The following is a 21,062-nucleotide window of genomic DNA, read 5'->3' as shown; positions in this document are numbered from 1 at the left end:
AATCATGATTCCCATATACTCAAATCACCTGTTTCATTTCTATATCTTCCAAGAACCAATCCTTTTAAAAAAGGAAGAAATCCACGTTTTGATTTTCTGAGGCTTTTCATTCCTTCTTCCTCCTATGGTCACCTTCCTCTTCCACATCATATTCATAACACACCCAGAGCCAGTACTTGAATTATTTTTTTCTCTGTTTATGGATTCCGATACCATTACCACCACGTTGTTTGATCTTGATCCACATCCACCCAGTCCCAGATGTGGCAATGCCATTAGATGCCTGTCGATGATATGACTTAGTGAAGCCAATTCATATGAGTCATAGAGAGGACTGCCACAATCCCATATTTCTTTTTCTTCTTCTTCATCTTCTTTTCCTTTCAATGATTGTTGCATCTGATCGAGTTTCTTGAACTTTTTTTGTATTGGAGTTTGGTTCAACTGTAGAGACTGAAGACTTACATTTGTTTTTTGTGTCCTCCGATCGCAACTCCAACTACTACACAGCTGGTTCAGGGAGAGTGAAGACTTATTATGACCGTTTCATCATGAGTTTTAAAAATTTGAGCTGGCCAGTTCAGATTCAGAGAGCATTATTTATTATAGTTTGTTTGTAAAAACAAACTAAATAATAATTTATGAAGTTCCTGAATTTACAAACAAACTAAATAATAATTTATGAAGTTCCTGAATTACCCCTGCTAGCTTAGAGCTAAAACACAATTTTGGTTCATACATTTTAAACTTATAGTCAATATGGTCTTTATATTTTGATAACAATCAATTTGGTTCATGTTATTTTGAACTTGAAATCAATATGATCCTTACAATTAACTCACTAATGAAAAATGTATACATGGCAAACTATGTGCATTGTTGGCACACTTGGAGCCTATGTGGTAACTAAAATAATAATAAAATTTTTTAATTAACTTCAAACAATTCTACGTCATTAATTAATTTATCAATTTAAAAAAAATTAAAAATTGAATTCAAATCTGAAACACGCTAATCTTAAACTAAACCCAAAAAATCAAACCCATATCAATTTTCACAAATCTCAATTCTTCACTTTAGGAATCTAGGCCAACCAACCTAGTTGAAACTTTATTATATAAATAGAAGAAGGTGGGTGGGAAATGAAGTGGACTGCATGTGGAGGCTCGTTTGGCAGTGTTGTGTTGGGTTTCAGATCTATGCCTTGAATCATCCTAGTCCACCCGGTCCAATAGCTTAAAGAAAGAGTAGTGGATAAGTTTAGATTTCAACGTTGAGGCTCTGGCTTTCTGTAATTGTGGAGAAGATTAGTGGGTAATGAAATATGCTAGTTCTCTCTCTCCATGCCTTTGGATTGATTACTTGATTGAATATTTTTGGATTTGGGGTTTATTTAGTTGTGGATTATAGATGATTGATTTTGGACTGTGGATAGCTACAAGGAGATGGGAAAGAGAGATTGAAACCGTTGAGGACAAGAGAAATTGTAGAAGGTTGAGCCACACGATGGTGTGTATAGGTGAGGATTGAAGAATTGAGATCTGTGAAAATTGATTTGGGTTTGATTTTCTGGGTTAAGTAAAATCAGCATGTTTTAGATCTGATTTTTATTTTTTTAAATTTCTTTAAAATTGATAAATTAATTATTGACTTGGAATTGTTTGAAGTTAATAAAAAAAGTTTATTATTATTCTATTTCTTACGTAGGCTCCAATTGTGCCAACAATGCACACAGTTTGTCATGTAAGCATTTTCCATTAGTGAGTTAACAGTGGGAACCAAATTGACTACAAGTTCAAAATAGTATGGACCAAATTGACTGTTATCAAAATATAGGGACCAAATTGACTGTAATCCCAAAATATAGGGACCAAAATGGTGTTTTTGTCTAATATATACTATCTTTGAACATAAACTTTTAATAAAAATTTAAAAAAGAAAAGAAAAAGAAAAGAGAGAGATGTTCCCAAAGTTTGAAGAAGAGAACGAATAAAATTGAATTGTTTAAAGGCATAAATGCATTTTTAGGGCTTACATTTTGACCATATTTACATTTTGTTCCTTACTTTTTTATTTTACCACTTTTAGTCCCTAAATGGTCCATACTGTTACTCATTTAATGGAAATATCTTACGTGGCAAATGGAGTGTAGTGTTGATACACTAAATGTTTATGTGACTATTAAAAAAATTTATTTAGAATTTTAAAAATGCCATGTTAGCATAAAATAATAATTAAAAAAGAAATTTTCATGTTTTTTTTCAAATTTTTTTATAAATAAAATAAGATAATTAAATTAAAATTTTTTTATTGCTTACATTATTTTTAGGCATAAATGCACTTTTAATCCCTACATTTTGGGTCAATTCGCATTTTAGTCCCGAAATTGATTTCGTTCCTATTGTCATCCCTAAAAAAAGAAAATTGATTCTATTTTGGTCATTGCCGTCAACCCACTAATAGAAAATCCTACGTGGCTAATAGAGTGTCATGTTTGTGCTGATGTGGCTAATAAAATAATAATAGAAAAATCTTATTTGGCATTTTTAATACCACCTTAGCATTTAAATTCTTTTTAAAAAGCCATGTCAGAAAATTGAAAAAAAAAAAAAAACCTTAAATCTAATTTTATTTATTATTTTTTTTTCGTAAGAACATAAGTATGTGGTGATAAACTGAACTTGTTCTTCGTGTTCTTCCAGGAACCAAATCTAATCTCAAGCAACCCTAAATCCAAATCCAGCAACCAGATCTAATCTTTATCAAATCCAAAGAAACCAAACCAAACCATAAATAAACCAAAGAAATAAACCCATAAACCAGTAACCAACTCAATCAGAAGCAAACCCACAAACCTAGAATTTCTCTTGAGAAACAAACACACAAAAGACCCAGAACAAGAGCAAGCAAGTTACCCAAATCTGAACCAAACAAACAACACCATGTTCTCTCCAAAAAACAAAAACACAAACATACCAAGTTCAATAGCAAGGATACCTAGATCTAAACAAACTTAATCATACAAGTATCAAACAAACCCAGATACCCACTCATAGGCACTGATTCTCTTCTTGCTGCATGCCACGACCACCACTGGCAATGTTCACATTTTCCATATGCAAACACCGCCCTCCACTGAAACCCATAAACCCAGAAAAATCATTAAACCCATATGGAAAAGAAAAACACATAAATTTAAAACAAACAACACCCAGATGGAAAAACAAACCCAGATCAAACCTCTGGTGATCGAAGTAGTGAAGCAAAGAAGGACACTGAAAGAGAAGCTTTGCCGATTCAGTATGATGAGAAGCTCAAGGTTCAGCCATAGAGGCTTTGCCAATTTGTGAGTATCAAAGGATTAGAGAGAGTGAGATCGTGAGGATAGAGGTTTGGAGAAAAATCACCGCCAATGGTGGCTCATGGTAGCCATGGAATAGCTCAAATAGAGAGAGAGGAGAAGAGAACTAGAGAAGTTGAACTGATTTCCAGCTTAAAACCTAAATATTTTGTATATTTGTGTTTGGTTAAGAAAACATAAAATGCATGAAATGTGAGACTTGAGAAATTAAAATTTTAATTTAAATCAAATTTGTATTTTCAGATTAAATCAAAATTATATTTTCTGATGTGGTTTTTGAAAAAATAATTAAAATGCTGACGTGGCACTAAAAATGCCAAATAGAATTTTTAATGATATTTTAATGCCATGTCATTGACATGTCAGTGCCATGTCAGTGCAAACATGGCACTCTGTTAGCCATGTAGGATTTTCTATTAGTGGGTTGATGGCAAGGACCAAAATAAAATGGATTTTCATTTTTTAGGGACAACAATAGGAACGAAATCAATTTTGGGACCGAAATGCGAATCGGCCCAAAATGTAGGGACATAAGTGCATTTACGCCTTATTTTTATTGAAGAACATGTTCATGTTCTTTGTGTTCTTCCCCAGAACATGAATCATATTCTTAGATCAATAAGAGTTAAACAAAATTACATTTTATTAAGCATTTTCTTGGCAACCAAATGCAACAAATTTTCATTTACAAACCCAAAAAATTCTCACACACTTAGAAGTTCTTCAACCCAAAACTTCTTTATCAAACCGATTCCCCAACCCTTTTAAAGCATTCTCAAACCTTCCTCTCTCTCTTCCAAAACTCCTAAATCTCTCTTCAACCCCAAAACTTCTTTATCAAACTGGTTCCCCAATCTCTTTATCTCTTGATTTTACTCAAACCCAAACCCAAATGCCTTAAGCTCCTCTCTCAGATTGGTGGGTCTCTCTCTCTCTCTCTCTCTCTCTCTCTCTCTCTCTGGCTCAAATCGATGCTCTCTTGGTGGGTCTCCTTCTTAGATTGGTGGCTGGCTGACTATTGGTGTCTCTCTCTCCCTCTTTGATTCCCCTTTCTGCCTCGCCCATACCTGTTTCCTCCCCTCTCCACAACCTCCCATAGCTTTGATTTGTGTTGAGAGAGAGGCTAAGGTCGGTGTGGTGGTAGTTGTGAAGCAATGGTTGGTTGGGTTCGGTGGTGGGTCGAAGGGTGGGTTTGTTGTTGGAGTGGGTTTGTTGATTGTTGATTATTGAGTTTGAGATGTTTTGGTGTTCTTGTTGGAGATCAATTTGTGTTTGTGTTTGGTTGACAAGAAAGGGTAAGAAAATCCTAGAAAATCTATGTATGAATTCTTAAGTTTTTCTGGGTTTTTGTTCTTTAGGGCATGTTCAGTAATAGTATTTAAATATAGTTTTTTTTTGCAGTTCATAAAATGGTGGGTCCGACACTTGAATTTATTGTTTGGCTGATATTTTCTAAATACAGTTTTCAAAAAAATGTATCCTATTTTCCTAGTTTAGAACATGATTTTGAAAACGGCCAAGGGGGTGTTTTCAGGATACATAAAATGTTTTTAATAACATAGTTGTAAATAAATTGAAAACAGTGGACCCCACGTATTTGTCAAAACTCTTTTATCTCTTAAATTAAGGAGTTTATCTTTATTACAAAAAGAATTCTCACCCTTCAAATTTGAAACTTATTATGATTAGCTCTATCCTCTTATCATTATTCACGCAAAAAAAAGTAATCTATAGATTCTACACGTTACTTTTTGTAAATATATATATTTATATATATATATATATATTTTTTTTTTTTAAATTTCAAAAATAGAAATGGTCTCCTAAACAATTATTCTTTGTTTTAAGTATTTTGAAATTTTTTCTTAAAAGTGGGAGCCAAACACATAAAATTTAACAAAGTATTATCTAAAAACTAGTTTCAAGTTCAATTTTTTGAATTTTTTTTTTTTTTTTATATATTTTTTTGAAAACAAAAACAAAAATCCCCCTACCAATCAAGCCCTTAGTGTTCTTGTTGAAAGTGATACCAGATCTAAATTCAAGTATTTGTTTAATTTTTAATTTTGCTTTGTGTTGGTTTGGTTAAGCTGGGTTTGAGTTGGTATGGTTGAGGGATTGAGATGGGTTTGTTGATTTTGTGAATATTTTGTTAACGATTGTATTGATTGAATTTACAAATTTAAACCTATTTTTTCTTTTGGATATTTTGATTTATGTATATATGTGGATTGATTTTGTTTTGTACAATATTCTATTATGATTTTTTTGGGTTTGATTTTCTTCTGTTTTTGTGTTTGATTTTCTAGGTTTGTATGATTTTTTTAGGGCTTGTGCTCTTGTGTGTTCTTGATGAAGAGAATGTTAGATCTGAATTCATGTGTTTTTTTTTTTTTTTTTTTTTTTTAAATTCTGTTTTTTTCTTTTCTTTTCTTTTTGTTAAAATTGATAAATTAATTTTTAAAATTCTAAGCTGGCGTGGCATTTATTAAATAATAAATAAAAATTTATTATTTTTTTAATGGCCACGTCAGCATTTAGTGTGTCATTACTATATTCCGTTTGCATCGTAGAATATTTTTGTTAAGTGAGTAACAGTAGGGAGCAAAATGGAACGCTTTTTTTCATTTAGGGACCAAAAGTGGTAAAATAAAAAAGTATGGACCAAAACGGAAATAAGATTTTCTAGGTTTGTATGATTTTTTTAGGGTTTGTGCTCTTGTGTGTTCTTGATGAAGAGAATGTTAGATCTGAATTCATGTGTGTGTGTGTGTGTTTTTTTTTTTTTTTTTTTTTTTTTTTTTTTTTTTTTTTTTTTTTTTTTTTTTTTTTTTTCTTTTCTTTTCTTTTTGTTAAAATTGATAAATTAATTTTTTAAATTCTAAGTTGACGTGGCATTTATTAAATGATAAATAAAAATTTATTATTATTTTTTTAATGGCCACGTCAGCATTTAGTGTGTCATTACTATACTCCGTTTGCAACGTAGGATATTTCTGTTAAGTGAGTAATGGTAGGGAGCAAAATGGAACGCTTTTTTCATTTAGGGACCAAAAGTGGTAAAATAAAAAAGTATGGACCAAAACGGAAATAAGATCAAAATGTAAGGATCAAAAGTGCATTTACACTTTATTTAAAATTTTGGATTTGGACAAAAAGAAATTGTCAGTGCAGTACATGGTATCTTATTACTTTTTTTTTTTCTTTCTTTCTTTGAGAGAGTTTCAACATATGGAGTTTGCTTCTAATGATTACTTTTTATATATTTATAATTATATTCAATGTGCATAAATAATAGAATTGGAAGGGAAGGGGGGAATTCTATTTTGTGTGAACAAATGCTCAATATGCCATTTGTAAATATAATTGGAATTTGATTCATACTTATTAGTTCAGTTGACTTTCAATTATGGAGATGCGAATGCAATATGTACTATATAATTCTATATAAAATTGTATTATAATAGTGTTAAGGTCTGAAAAATCACAACACCCAGGCCCAAAAAAAATAGCACAAGGGGCCATAGAAAGTGAATTTAAAAAAAGATGGTAAGCCCGAAAGGCTTAAAGCCCAAAAGCCATAAAGGGACAAGCCTTAAAGCTTATGAGAAAAGAAGGAAGAAAAAGAAAAAAGGCCCAGTTTGTCAAGATCAAAAGATTGAAGACCAGTGTGAAGAGTTGAGTCGGGATCCCCAGAGGCTGCCAAAGGCTCGAGATCCCGAAACGTGTAACACAGCTAAGATAGGATTAAGACAGCTCAAAGGAAATGCCAAAAACACAAGAAACGAAGGGCAGATATGTCTTTCTCAAGCACCAGAGATGTAGTAAGAAAAAAAGAAAGCCTAGAGTAACCACTCACGATATAAGGGAATGGTACCTCGGGGAACTAGAATGAGGAGTTATAAAAAAGAAAATTGCAGGAAAGACCTTCGAACCAGCATAGATGGATTCCGCTCACTTGGGAAAAATGACAAAAAGGAAGGACGGCCAAAAGCTGAATCAAAAAGGGGTAAGAGGTTTTAAGGAACGTGAAATTAAGAACAAGCACACTCCGAAATGGAAAGTCAGACATGGGCTTTCAAAGAAACAGCACCAAAAGGAGGAAATTATGAGAAACAGGGAAAGACTCAACCTTCTGCGTGATGGGTACAAAACGGGCTCTGGTACCCAAGAAGCAAAGGAGGGGAATCAATAGTTCCCCGGGACCCTAGAATGACACTATGAAAAGGGGGGAATGCAGCTAGCAAAAAGGAGGAATTTTTGAGCTAGCAATAAAAAGTCTCGATAGAAAACCATTAAGAAAACTCTGTCAAATTCAATGGAAAACAGTGAAATATCTCCTGGTGTAGGGGCCTTTTTTGCATATTGTGCGTTGGGCTGGGCTGCCTCCTGCGGTAATGGGCTCGAATGTTTCTGAGTAAGGGAGTTGGGGCCGGTCCAATTGTAACTCAACTTGGGCTGGTTTGTGCACAAACTATGCCTCGTCTGCCAGGAGTAGGCTTACGGCAAGCAGAACTATTTCAGATGAGTTACGGCAGATAGATATAATAATAATAGCAAAACAGAGTACTCTGACTATTTAGCAAAAATGGCCAAGTAATCCCTACTTATAAAACATGATTACAGTCGTGATAATGTCATTTACAGAGAAAGTAAAGGAGACAAAAAATAATATGAACTAATCAAGAACGGACATAAATCAAGTTTTAAGTTTGGTCCGCCGAAGCAAAACCAAAGAGGGGAGAACGCCTCCTTTCAATGCAAATAATCTCCCAGGAAAAGATCCTATCGTAGGGATTAATGGCTTTGAGGGAGTTAGACCTGAATGGTTATTGCCCAAAAGGAATCCTTGTTACGTTTTGGAAGAGAGCAGGATTTGAAGGGGGAGAGAGGGAAACCAACCTACTGGTGCATGCTCATTGTATTATCTCTCTTTTTTCCTCAATTTCCTCTCTTCTTTCCTCTATTTTCTCTCTTATCTTTTCTCTGTTTTCTCTCTTATCTTTTTCTTTTCTTTCTCTTGTTTTCTTTTACTCTGTTTTTCTTTCACTTCGTGAATATACTCTGTTTTTCGATTCCCTTTTTAGGGCATGGCAAGGGCTCTTTTACAGTGCTTGCCATGGCCAATGTTTTACCATTTTTCCCCTTAACTGCCTTTGCCTGGTCTGGGCGTACTTGCCGACCACCAAAGGGTCCGTCTGTGTGTCTCACCCTTGCCAGGCAAAGGCAGATTTGTTTCATTCGCCAGTCCACCGTAGCACTCTTACCTGCCACGGCATAAATGATTTCTCTCTCTTTCCCTCAAAGCATGCACCTAACGGTTCCCCCCTCAACCTTGCCTCTTTTGGGTGGTCTGTCATCCCAACAGGACGTACCTTCCAAAAGGGCTTGGGCAGGAGCCGCAAAATAGGTCTTTTCCCCTCTCCCCACCACCAAACCATACCCCCTTTACCTCTTACCTCTAGCCCATAGCCCCACCACGTCTTGTATTGGCTGGGTACAGGCTGGTGATGCCTGGGTCTTGCGCGTGCTTTCCTTTTAGATATGTCCAAAGGTCTGCCTGCTGCTCGTGCGTTTGCCGTGATCTGGAGACTCTCCGTTCGTGTTTTCTGACCTCTTATGTGGGCTTTTCTTTGTTTTCCCGTTTCATTCAAGAGTTGGACTTTGTCTGATGATGGGCCTTTCATTTCTTTGGCCCACTCTTGGTTTTCTTTATTTCTTGCAATGTTGTACTGTTATTCCTGCCGTAATAACTTAATCCTACTGGGTCTTTTTTGGGCCAACCGTTTATTCTTTCTCTCAGTGGCTTGTCATGGCCATTGTTTTGCTTTTACTTATGGGCTCCTATGTCCCTTTGAGCTTTCCTTTGGACATCCACAGCCCGTTTGCTTTCTTTGGGTTTCACCGTCCCGTTTGCTAATTCCACACTCCCATGAGCTTTTTACTAACTTTATTAGGCTTCCCTGACCCAATAACCTTATTCTCATCCTTAAGGTTCATGGGTCTGCCATAAACCCCTTACTCTTTTAGTTTGCATTGCCTTGGGCCTGCGGTGGCCCTTTCTCGCTTTCTACCTCATACACTACTCATGGGATGCTATTTATTTCTTTTCGGGCTTCTTTGAGCTCACTTGTCTCTTCAAGACCCATTTGTTTATTTGTTGGGCCTGTGATCCATTATTCTTGTCGCTTGGGCCTAATGGTTTTTTGCTATCTATTTTGTCAATTCCTTGTTGCCCTTATTATTGGGCTTTCTTTCTGTCTGCCTGGACTCTCACAAATGGCCCTCAACACCTGGTATCCCAAAAACAGCAATTATAGCACATACCTGAATTCAAAAGGGTTCAAATTTTGTAAGTCTTAGAGGCCTGGATAGCCATCAAAGTTTGTAATTTTTGAGCTTATTTGAACCTCGTATCACGTCTTAGTGAGCGCATTGTAATCATAACTAAGGAAAAACTAATGAAATATTTCTTATTAATCCAAGGATCCTTAACAATTGTTTTGTGTATTTCTTGATCACTTTGCACGTCTTTGCTGTTTTTCATTATTGTTCAATACAAATATTATCATTTGCTAGTTTATATGTATTGTAGGAAACATGTCCTGTGTACCACTTGGTTCTTAAACAAACCCTTTAGCTGCGGTGAACCAAGCACAGTTCACCAAACTAAAACTGTTTGGCCCAGGATCCTTAGGCCAATGTGTTGAAAAAAAAGGCATTCTCACAAATAGTAAGTAGAGAATATGGTTTGTGTGTTTTATTGGAATAACAAAATTTACGTACAATACTTTACGTGCTGTTCCTTAAATTCTCTTCTTAAGATTCAGTCATGTAACTACTTAACTAAAAAATACACTTTCATCCCATGAGAAAAAATCCACATGACAGAATCTCAAAAAGGAAACGTAAGGAACAACACCTAAGTACTGTACCTAAGTCTTACTCAAGATATATTTAAGAACTGTAAAATTTAAAAATGCAAATAAATTTCCTTGTAACTAATGTCCATACTTTAATATATATATATATATATATATATATATATATATATAAACAACCGTTGCAGAATCAACAACTTGGCTTGGCTGGCTGTCACAGACCATGAGATTGGCGATTGGCGATTGGCAATTGGCAAAGGCTGCTACATATTAATTCCCTCATTTATTGTTATTTATTTTTAAAATTTCAAACATGTAGCTCTATCTATCTGATAGCTTTTAGCATTGTGTGTAATATATATATCTACATATTTAAAACCAATAACAATTTCAAGACCACATCATGCACAACAGAATCAGAATGTCTACCCAAATTTTCTGTGTCACTTTAACGCATCATGTCAATCTTTGGTTTTAGTTCAGTTTTCATTTGCAAATTAAAGTTGGGAAAGTAAAGGTAAAGTTGAATTTCACTGATTCCATTTTAGAAAAATACTAGTAGATCAGTTATAGTTTGTTACAAAACAATTTTCTACGAAGTACAAAAGTAATGCACTGGGTAAATACGTTGTAGCCATCAATTTCAATTTCTGGAGTATTAGAGAACTATATATATATATATATATAGAGGGACAAACTCAGGATTTTAAGCTAGTAGGGGCCAGAGTATAAAGGGAAAAAAAAAAAAAAAAAAAAAACCTCTAAATAGGCATCCATATAGTATGAAAAAATTATAAATACACAAAATCGTTGTTTCTAAATACATTAAGATGCAATCATTTACTAACAAAAAAAAAAAAAACAAAAAAAAAATAATGTTTTTGGTTGAAGTTAGAACATTCACAATGGTATTGCTATAAATTTTAGCTTTTAGAATCTCAAAAAATTACTTTATTTATTTTAACACCTCACTTTATAATACACCTAATATCAAATGTACTATTTTTTTTAATCACTTCATTTAAAATAATATAAACAACTCACTAAAATAATAAAAGAAGAGAGAGAATTTAAGTTTTTTTGTTGAAGAAAGAGATATAATCTTAATAAAATATTGTATTTTTACTTTTAACAACTTGCTACAGTCAACTAGTATTCATACCAATTTATTGTAATTGCAAAAAATTTAGTTTTGGCTTCTCTAATAACACATGATTTTTTGGTTCTTTGGTGATAATTTTTTTTTTTTTTTGCTAAAATACAATCAACATTGTGATTTTTTTTTTTTTTTTTTTTAAGTTTTTGGGTTGGATAGTTGCTATTTAGGTGAGGCTAGTTAGATTTATTAAGAAAAATGGGGCTTAAGGTTTTGAAAGGGGGTCCAACTACAAAAATGAAATATATAAAACTAAAAAAAAAAATTGGACCCAAGACCTGGCCCTTAGGCCCCACCTGGGTTTGATCCCTATATATATATATATATATATGAAATGCTAAAATGCAAAACTCATCATTTAAATTTTACTATTTTTCATCTTAGTCCTATAAATTTAAGTTTTGTTATTTCGATCTTTTAAGTTTTATTCATTCTCAATTAAGTGTTTCATTAATGTGCCGTTAGTTTCTGCCCTTTAACTTTTTACAGTATTTTTTTATATTTAATTTTTAATTTTCCTTAATTTTAGAAAAAACGTTAATTAAAATTAAAAAGAAGAAGAAGAAAAGAATGAGAAACCCCACCCCACCGATACGTGATCTGAGAAACCAAGAATGAGAAAGAGAGATCGAGAAGGGGGAAAGAGGGAGAAGAGAGATTGCGATCATGACTCGACTCATCGAGACGCTCTCCACACAGTCCATTCTCTCCAAATTCTGTTTCTAGAATTTTCTACAGTTTTCTAAGCAACCAAACAGACCATTTTGTCTTCAATTTGATTTTGTGGTTGGTGCTGATTTGCTAATCCGATTTGAATCTGGATTTTGTGCAGGCTACTAGCTCTGTTTTTTATTTGAGGCTAATTGAGCTAACTAGCTATAAAGCTTTACAAACTTTGATTGGAGCAGAGATCCATTGTCATAAACAAAAAATTTGTGTACGGCTCCTTTTTAAAACTCTGGTCATCTCCATGATTTGATTGTTTTTTGGTTTCTTATAGACCGAGTTATAATATATTTCATTGTGGAATCTTTGCCTCAAACATTGTCCTCAGTTTCTCTTTTTGGGTTTATAGTAAAATTAATAACAAAAATAGAAGAAGAAGAAAAACATCTGGGTTGGATCCAAAATTTGTAATGACTTATTTCACTTTTTATCTGAAACCTGTTTGTTTTTTAAACAACTTTGACCTATTTGATTTGAAGTTTCATAGTGAGGGTATACTTTCTTTGTTGTGTCGTTTTGCAACTTTGTTAGTTCTGGCATAACAGTGGTTGAGATGAGATAAAAGACGGAGTCTGCGGCATTGATAGAAGAAGCGGCAGAGGAGGCACGAGTCTTAACGTTGTCGAGCCCTCGTCGTTTGGCAAGGTGCCGTAGCGTTTGGGTTTCTCATTCTTTTTTTCTTTTTTTTTTTAATTAACATCTTTTCTAAAATTAAGTAGTAAGTAAAAACTTATAAAAAAAAAAAAAGAAAAAAAAAAAAGAAAGAAAGTAAAACGGCATAAACTAACGGCACATTAACAGAGAACTTAATTGAAAATTAATAAAACTTAACAAAATCTAAACTTATAGACTAAAATAAAAAATTGTGAAATTTAGAAGATGAATTTCGTATTCTAGCCTATATGAAAATATCTATTTTTTGGTGGAAAAAGTCTTTTCACGAAATAACAGCCACATATCATATGATATGGTTGTTGAGGAGAGTAGTGAGGTGTAATCTTTCTCTCAAACTAATGGGATTATAAAGTAGATAAGTAATAAAATAATATAAAAATAGTGTTTTTTTTTGGTCCACTAGCTCTCTCGCATGCGTGACCGAGGTGAGGAGCAATGATTTTAGTTGAGAAAGAAAAATTGGTACCACCAAAGTTACATATTGGACATGGTGTCATCGCCTATGCCTACGAAAACGAACAACACTTACATAAAAGAACCACTACAACACTTCCTATCTATTCCATTGTAAGCATCACATGTAAACACTCTTAGCGTCCGTTTGGATACAGCTGAAAACTGAAAACTGAAACTGAAAACTGAAAAACACTGTAGCGAAATAATTTTTAAATGTGTGAATAGTATCGTGGGATCCATTTTTAATGAAAAAATTACTGAAAAGTGAAATTTGTGGGTCTATGAACAGTACACAATGTGCTGTGATTGGTCCAAAAAAATTTAAAAAGTCAAAGTTTGCGGCTACTGTTCATTGAACAGTGCATGAACAGTAGCCGCAACACCCAAAACGCCCCAAAACGCGTGAAAAAAAAAAAAAAAGTTTTGGAAAAACGCAAACGCAGGATTGGGCAGAAAACGCCCAATCCAAACGCAACCTTAGTGGGAAAAAAAGTGTTCTAAGATCAATCTTACAACTTTGTCCTTCCAAGAATATAGTTTAGTTTTGAAATAAGGTTGTGAATTTTAAGACCAATTTTTTTTTTTTAATACAATTTAATAGTTATAATAAGAGAGGAGACTTTTGACGTTTCCATGGTAAACAGTAAGGGAAATGTTATGTGAATTTTAAGACCAATTTTTTTTTAATACAATTTAATAGTTATAATAAGAGAGGAGACTTTTGACGTTTCCATTGTAAACAGTAAGGAAAATGTTAACGAATGCCCTAAGGGTATTTTTTTTTTTTTTGGGAGAAATTCTGAGGGTATTTGTTAGTGAACCATTTTTAAAAAGTTTTTATATGAAAAAAAAATTTAATGTTTTGACAATTTTTTCATTTTTCCATAAAAGTACTATAAAACCTTTTCTAAAATAGTTTATTAACAATTGCTATAAGGCCTTCTCTAAAAAAAAAAAAAAAATTGCTATAAGGGCATCTGTTAACATAACCCAAACAGTAAATACCAAGAGATGTAGTTTAGCTACAAAGCCTACAAGACTCTTAGGGGGCGTTTGGTTCGTTATGAGATTACATTATGCCATAATATTACATTACATGTAATCTTACATTAACGTAATTTTAATACAAGAATACAATATTACATTGTTTAAAAAGGTGATGAGATTAAAATGATGTGAATATTTGAAATTTTAAATTATGGTAATGTTAGAAGAAAAAAAAAAACTCAAAACCTTAATGTCACATCATCGTAATGTGTATTACATCAAAGGCACATCACAGCGAAATAAACGTCCCATTAGTTTAATACAATTTCTTAATCATAAAGAAAAATGATGTTGAGTTACAAGATTTTCAATTTTTAATTTTTAGTCTGTTGTTGTTTGTTGTTAGCTTAATTTAATTTATATGAAAAACTCCAAAAAGAAAAAACAAAAGAAATAATTTTTTTTTCTTACCAATAAAATTGCAAATGTCATGGATATAGAATCCTACTTGTGGGAGGACTTTCGTCTTGGCCCCCAATCAAGTATTGTCCTCTTTGAAAATGGCATTGAGTCTTAGTCCTCAAGAATTTGTTCAATCCCACATCGGGGAGAGACGCCTCCCACTCATGCCTTATAAGCCTTTGGCCTAAGATGAGTGTAGTGCATGAGTGTAGTAGTGGTACACTCATCCTTAGGCCAAAGGCTTATAAGGTATGAGTGGGAGGCGTCTCTCCCCGATGTGGGATTGAACAAATCTTTGAGGACTAAGGCTTAACGCCATTTTCAAAGAGGATAATACCTGATTGGGGGAAAATCTGGTATGCCTATAGCATATTTAGTCAAATTATGAGCTACAGAATTGCCGTTTCTCTTAGTGTGAGAATAAAGCAACTTATCAAAGTTTTGGGAAAGCATCTTAACATCCTCTATCAATAGACCCATCGGAGCTAAGGAGTGCACCTCTGTCTTCAAAGCATTAATCAACACAAGTGAATCACCTTCCAATATAGCATGTTTGAACCCCAGTTTATGCGCAAATGAGAGAGTTGTCGTCGTTGCCACTGTTTCAATCTCATCGGACTTGTAAGCCTGGGAAATTTTCTTCGAGCAAGAGGCCAAAACTGAACCATTATCATTCCTGATAACCACTCCAAGTCCAGACATATTGGTATCAGTGAACACAACACCATCGAAATTTATCTTCACGAATCCTACTGGTGTAGTCCGCCATCTATTTCCATTTCTTCCGCCTTTCTGTCTTGGCTGGAATTCGGTTACCTGCAGATTTGTATGGTACTCATTCATAAGTGCTTTTCATTGTTCAGCCACTTGGTGAAGCGATTTGGCTTGTAATTTCTGCCTGACTTGATTTTGCTGATTCCATATTGTCCAAGCCGTAAATGCAAAGAGCTCCACTTGCTTTCCTTCCACGATTAGCCATGATAGAAGCTCCTTAAAGTCCAGAAACTCGACACCATGTCTGAAACTCCACACCGCTTGATTAGCCCACACAACATCCAGTTCTGGGCATGACCACAAAGCATGCAGTGGATCTTCAACAGTGATTTTACATTGCTCACATTTCGGATTAGCTATGACTGTTCTTCGTACCAGAGTTTTTTTTTGTTGGCATGGTGTTACGGCACGCTCACCAAATAAAATTTTTGACCTTTAGCGATGCTCTCATATTCTAGATTCCCTTCCATACATACTTATCTCAGATTGGAGGAACTTGTGCATTTGCCTACAACTCTGATTCTTCTTTTAGAAACCTATAACCGGACTTGCAAGTATACTCTCTAGTGCTAGTGTACGACCAATATAATGTGTCCTCTGCTGCATTTTGGCTAAGGGGAATTTTTTTAATCAGCTTAGCATCTTCGGTCACAGATAACCCATCCACCAATCCCTTATGCTATCGTCTCGTGTTGGGATCAAACAGGGAGTCCATTGTATGGTTTTCGAAGCTCTCCATGGGGCAGATTGGCTACTATGGTGTATGCTTCTTTGGTAGCCAATGTTGCTACCAAATATTAATACTTTCTCCACTTCCTATCCTCCATATTGCCTCTCTTTGAATGATATCTCCCCTTTTAAGGATACTCTTCCAAGCATATGATCCCATCCTTGTATTGGCAGCCTCCATGATTGTTGTGTTTGGGAAGAAACGTGCTTTGAACACCTTATAGAAGAGTGAGGTTTTATTGTGCAAAAGTTGCCAAGCTTGCTTTGCTAAAAGTGAGTCGTTGAACATGACAAGATCTCTAAAACCAATTTTTCCAATTGTTTTTGATTTTGTCATATCCTCCCATTTAACCCAATGAATTTTCCCGCAGTCACCTCTTTGCCCCCACCAAAATTTCTTGATTAGAGCTTCAATTTCATTACACAAACCAAGTGGTAATTTGAAACATCCCATTGTATATGTAGGGATAGCTTGTATGATTGACTTTAAGAGCAGTTCCCTTCCTGCTTAGGAAAGTAATTTACCTTCCCATCCTTGAAGTTTTCACCACACCCTCTCCTTTATGTAATTGAAGTTTTTCTTTTCTTTTTTTCCCTTGCCAACAAAAGAAGGAAGCCCAAGATATCTTTCATATTGCATAATTTCTAGAACTCCTAAAGCCACCTTAATTCCATGCTTTACTTCGGCGAGGATAGATTTGTTAAAGAATAAAGATGTTTTGTTCCTATTTACTTTTTGTCCCGAGGCCTCCTCTACATATTTAGAATTGCCAGCACCTTTTCACATTCTTCCATGGTTGCCCTGCAAAAAAGAAGACTATCATCCGTAAAAAGCAAATGTGTTAGTTTCAGACCTTTCCTGCAAAGGGAGAAGCTATGAATATCTCCATGTGTTTTTGCATTTTTGATCAATCCATTCAACCCTTCAGTACAAACCAGGAAAATGAATGGGGAAAGTGGGTCTCCCTATCTAATCCTCCTGGTAGGATGAATCATACCATATGGCTCTCCATTTACTAAAATAGAATATGAAACTGTTTTCATACACTCCACTACAATTTTTATCCACCTTTCATTGAAACCCATTTTTCTCATAAGTTCTTCTAAAAAATACCACTCAACCTGGTCATATGCCTTACTCATATCCAATTTTAGTGCCATATACTTATGAATGCCCAAGTTATAATTTTGTATGTTGTGCAGGGTTTCAAAAGCCACCAAAATGTTATCTGATATTAATCTATCCTTGGTAAAGGCTGAATGATGTTCTATGATAATGGACAAGAGTAATTTTTTTTCAATTGATTTTCAAGGATTGTAGAATATATTTTGTAAAGTACATTACAAAGACTAATGGGTCAAAATTGGTGTGCATGTTTAGGATAATTTGTTTCCAGATAAGTGTGATGAATGTATGATTTAAGGGTGTAGGTATGGTACCTGGGTTTAACCATGATAATATGGCTGTTGTGATATCGTGATTTACCGTGCTCCAAAAATGCTGATAAAAAAGTGGAGGCGTTCCATCCGAGCCTGGAGCTTTGAGAGGTGCCATTTGTTATAGAGCTGTAACCACTTCACATGCTTCAAACTCATAGCAAAGGCCCTCATTCATCTCCTCACTGATAACTATGGGCACACAAGCTAACACACTTGGAGGAACACTTTTCTCGGTAGAAGAAAAAAGTGTCTTGTAGTAGTTTACCATGACCATGACTATCTCCTCTTGTTTAACTCTCCATATCCCACTTTCATCTTTGATTCCTTCCATTGATTTTTTTCAAAATTTCCTTGTGGCATAACAATAGAAATTTTTGGTATTTCTATCCCCCTGCTTCACTCATAGTACCCTCGACCGTTGAGCCCACTTGGTTGATTCTTTATCTAGCAAGACCTCAATTTCCTTCTTTACTTGTCTAACTCGAAAATTGTTCCCACTAAGCGTGGCTGCCCTTTCTCCTTTATCTAGAAATTTCTTTAGACAAACCAATTCCATTCGTACATTGCCAAAAACATTTTTATCCCATCAACTCAAATCTTTCCCACACTTATCAACCTTAGCCAATATTTCTCCATCAACCCCAACTCCATCAATACTATTCCAGGCCGAATGGACCACTTCCTCACAACCAGTATTTGAAAGCCACATTTGTTTGAACCGAAAAACATTTTTGTGAACAGATGGATCCAAACCCGAAAGTGAAATGTAGATAGGCACGTGGTTAGATAAATTGCATGTTAAGTGATGCACCCGTGATCCCAGAAATTTCATGAACTAGCTATTTGTAACCAAGCACTTGTCAAGTCTCTCCCATATTGAATTATGATTTTCAAAGTGCCTACTCCAAGTATAGTTTGAGCCCTCGTACCCCAAATCCATGAAGCCACATTCATCAATCACCTCCCTGAATAGTTGCATTCCTTGCTCCCCCAACTTTCTCATCTTGCCTAATAATTTCATTAAAATCATCGTAACACAGTCACGGCCTCTCAGGCCGTGAGTTTAGAGCTTTTAACTTATCCCAAGCTTCATGTCTTCTTGTGATATCAGGTTCACCATAAAATCTAGTTAATCTCCATTTGTTTTCCGTATTCTTATCAATCACAACATCAATATAATGTTTGTCTGATCCTTCCACTATTAAATTTATTGATGCTCTCTAATAGAGAACCAACCCACCACTTCTTCCCACCCTTGGAACAACCCACCTGTGATCAAAATCGATATTCCTTTGAATGAACTCTAGCCTTGCATTATCTGTAAGTGTCTTGGCTAAAAAAACACTACAGAGGGATCTTTTGCTCGTACAATTTCAACGAGATCTCTTCTTGTACGTAGGTTCAAAAGCCCACGATGGTTCCATTCTAAACAACTCATTGCTGTTGGCGAGGCTGAATATCAGCCTCTACCAATACAAAAGATGGTTTTACTTCACTGTGAGAAGCCTGAAAACATTTGGCTGGTGTGAATCTCATCTCCAACTGCTAATCTTTTCTTTCCTAAAGTGTGTATCGTCTGTGTTGTACTATCACTGGTGTGTGTTCTGGTTCTTCGGGTCCAGGTTGGGAGAACACATTTATTTTCTTTTAGATCAGAAACCTTAGCTGCTTGAGGTGCACATGACATATTAAGTTATACATTTCCACTTAAGTTGTCATGCATTAGGGCTCTTGAAAGACTCCTAGGCTGAACCAAACTCCTTAGCCAAACCTAACTCTTCATCAATATCCTTTAATGTTATTTCAAAATCATTAGGAGACTTTAACTCCTCAATTATCACCGTATCTGTTTGATTTTGAATTACTGTTTCAGCTAAATTTACTCCACCAAAAGCATTATGCATTGATGGAGAATTATTCTCAGCTTCATTGCTAGCTGTTTCTTTTTGTGGTTGCTTCGGCACGATTCCCCTCCCTAAACCTAAGAGATGGCCTAGATTCTGGTCTACCATATTTTCAACATTCATCTTTTTCTTTGCCACATAGACCAGGGACTGTGATCACGTTTTTCCTTGAAGCAAAAAATGGAGGTGCTCGCAGGTTAGGTCCAAATTCTCATTGCTCAGTTTTAAGTGTTCCTTCACTCTCAATCCCAAGCTTGCAGTCTCTGTCATCATGTGTAAGCCGACCACACTAGTAACAAATATTGGGCAATCCCTTGTACTTGAAAGATACCCACACTTGTTTCCCATCACCTAGAGAGATTAATCTGCCACGACACAATGGCAAGGATAGATCAATGGGTACTTGAACATGTATAAAGTGACCACCATCAAAGAGACTTGGTTCAGCTGGCGTGAACTACAAATTTTCTTTGCTGCTTCAATAGTCATGTATTTGATCGGGATTCCATGAACCTGTACCCAAAGCGTGGTTTTGTTGAATTTAATATCTTGCAGTGGTGACTTGTTTTCATAGCGATGCATGACCACTAAGTGTTTGTCAAAACTCCATGGCTCGCATCCCAAAATCCTATCAACATCCTCCCTGTTATCAAAAGTGAATAGAATTTTATGATCACCAAAATTCTGAATCTTAAAACCATTCCTAGCTCTCCATAACGGGGTAAAAGTTTTGGCTATAACATCAATATTGATAGCTCGCTTAGTCAAAAACTTCGCAACAATGGAGAAATCCACGACTTTATCATCATTAAGCAGACAACAGCCTGGCCCTTGTCTGTCAGAGAGAGTAAGTCGATTCCATGATTGAGCTAGATCATCCATACTCTCACTTTCTCAACTGTTTCCCAAATCCCCTGAAAGGACACCTAACAAGCCGAGGAATAACATTGTTACTCCAAGGATACTAAAACACGTTCGTAGAAGGGACAACCAATTCTATTGTGCAAGAGAGAGAGAGAGAGAGAGAGAGAGAGAGAGAGAGAGAGAGTTCTAAATTCCTAAGCACAGATAAACTTTTCTATAGACAAAGAACCATAATAATGGGTCTAGTTAATCGGCACCTTTTGAGTATTTATTAATAGATAATTTTAAGAAAGTTTTGATACCATTTTTATGAAAAATATAAAAAAATGATACATTTTTTTTCTTTTCTCATAATTTATTTTTAAAATTGTCTATTAAATCAATGTACTTAAGGCACATCTACTAACTTTTTCCAATAAACAATATGGTTTTCGTATAACTATTTCCATATGAGTTGAATGGAATCAATGTCATCCACCAACATATTTAAGGCATGATTTTGTCTCCTCTGTAGAGGTTGATCTATACTCATGTGGTCCTCCTACACTATGCCCATTAAACAATATGGCACCCATCTCAATCCTTTGCCATTTGCTTTGCTAGCATCTTTTCTCCCTACTAAAAACAAGCATCACGTGTGGATGATT

At 35.0% G+C, this 21,062-nt stretch overlaps 1 protein-coding gene across 1 annotated transcript; it reads right to left on the bottom strand.

Moving 5' to 3' along the window:
* Positions 1-3,050: 3,050 nt before the first annotated feature.
* LOC115985484 lies at positions 3,051-19,659 on the bottom strand. Its single transcript, XM_031108425.1, has 4 exons — positions 19,419-19,659; positions 15,608-15,765; positions 15,042-15,520; positions 3,051-3,135 (listed from the first exon to the last, which is right to left on the bottom strand). Exons 1-4 carry the CDS (start codon positions 19,657-19,659, stop codon positions 3,051-3,053), a joined length of 963 nt encoding a protein of 320 aa, XP_030964285.1.
* Between the last annotated feature and the right edge of the window lie 1,403 nt (positions 19,660-21,062).

The sequence above is a fragment of the Quercus lobata genome, chromosome 4 (genome assembly GCF_001633185.2).
Source record: "Quercus lobata isolate SW786 chromosome 4, ValleyOak3.0 Primary Assembly, whole genome shotgun sequence".
Taxonomy (NCBI): domain Eukaryota; kingdom Viridiplantae; phylum Streptophyta; class Magnoliopsida; order Fagales; family Fagaceae; genus Quercus; species Quercus lobata.
The sequence above is the reverse complement of the archived record's forward strand: the minus strand, read 5'-3'. Positions and strand labels throughout refer to the sequence as shown.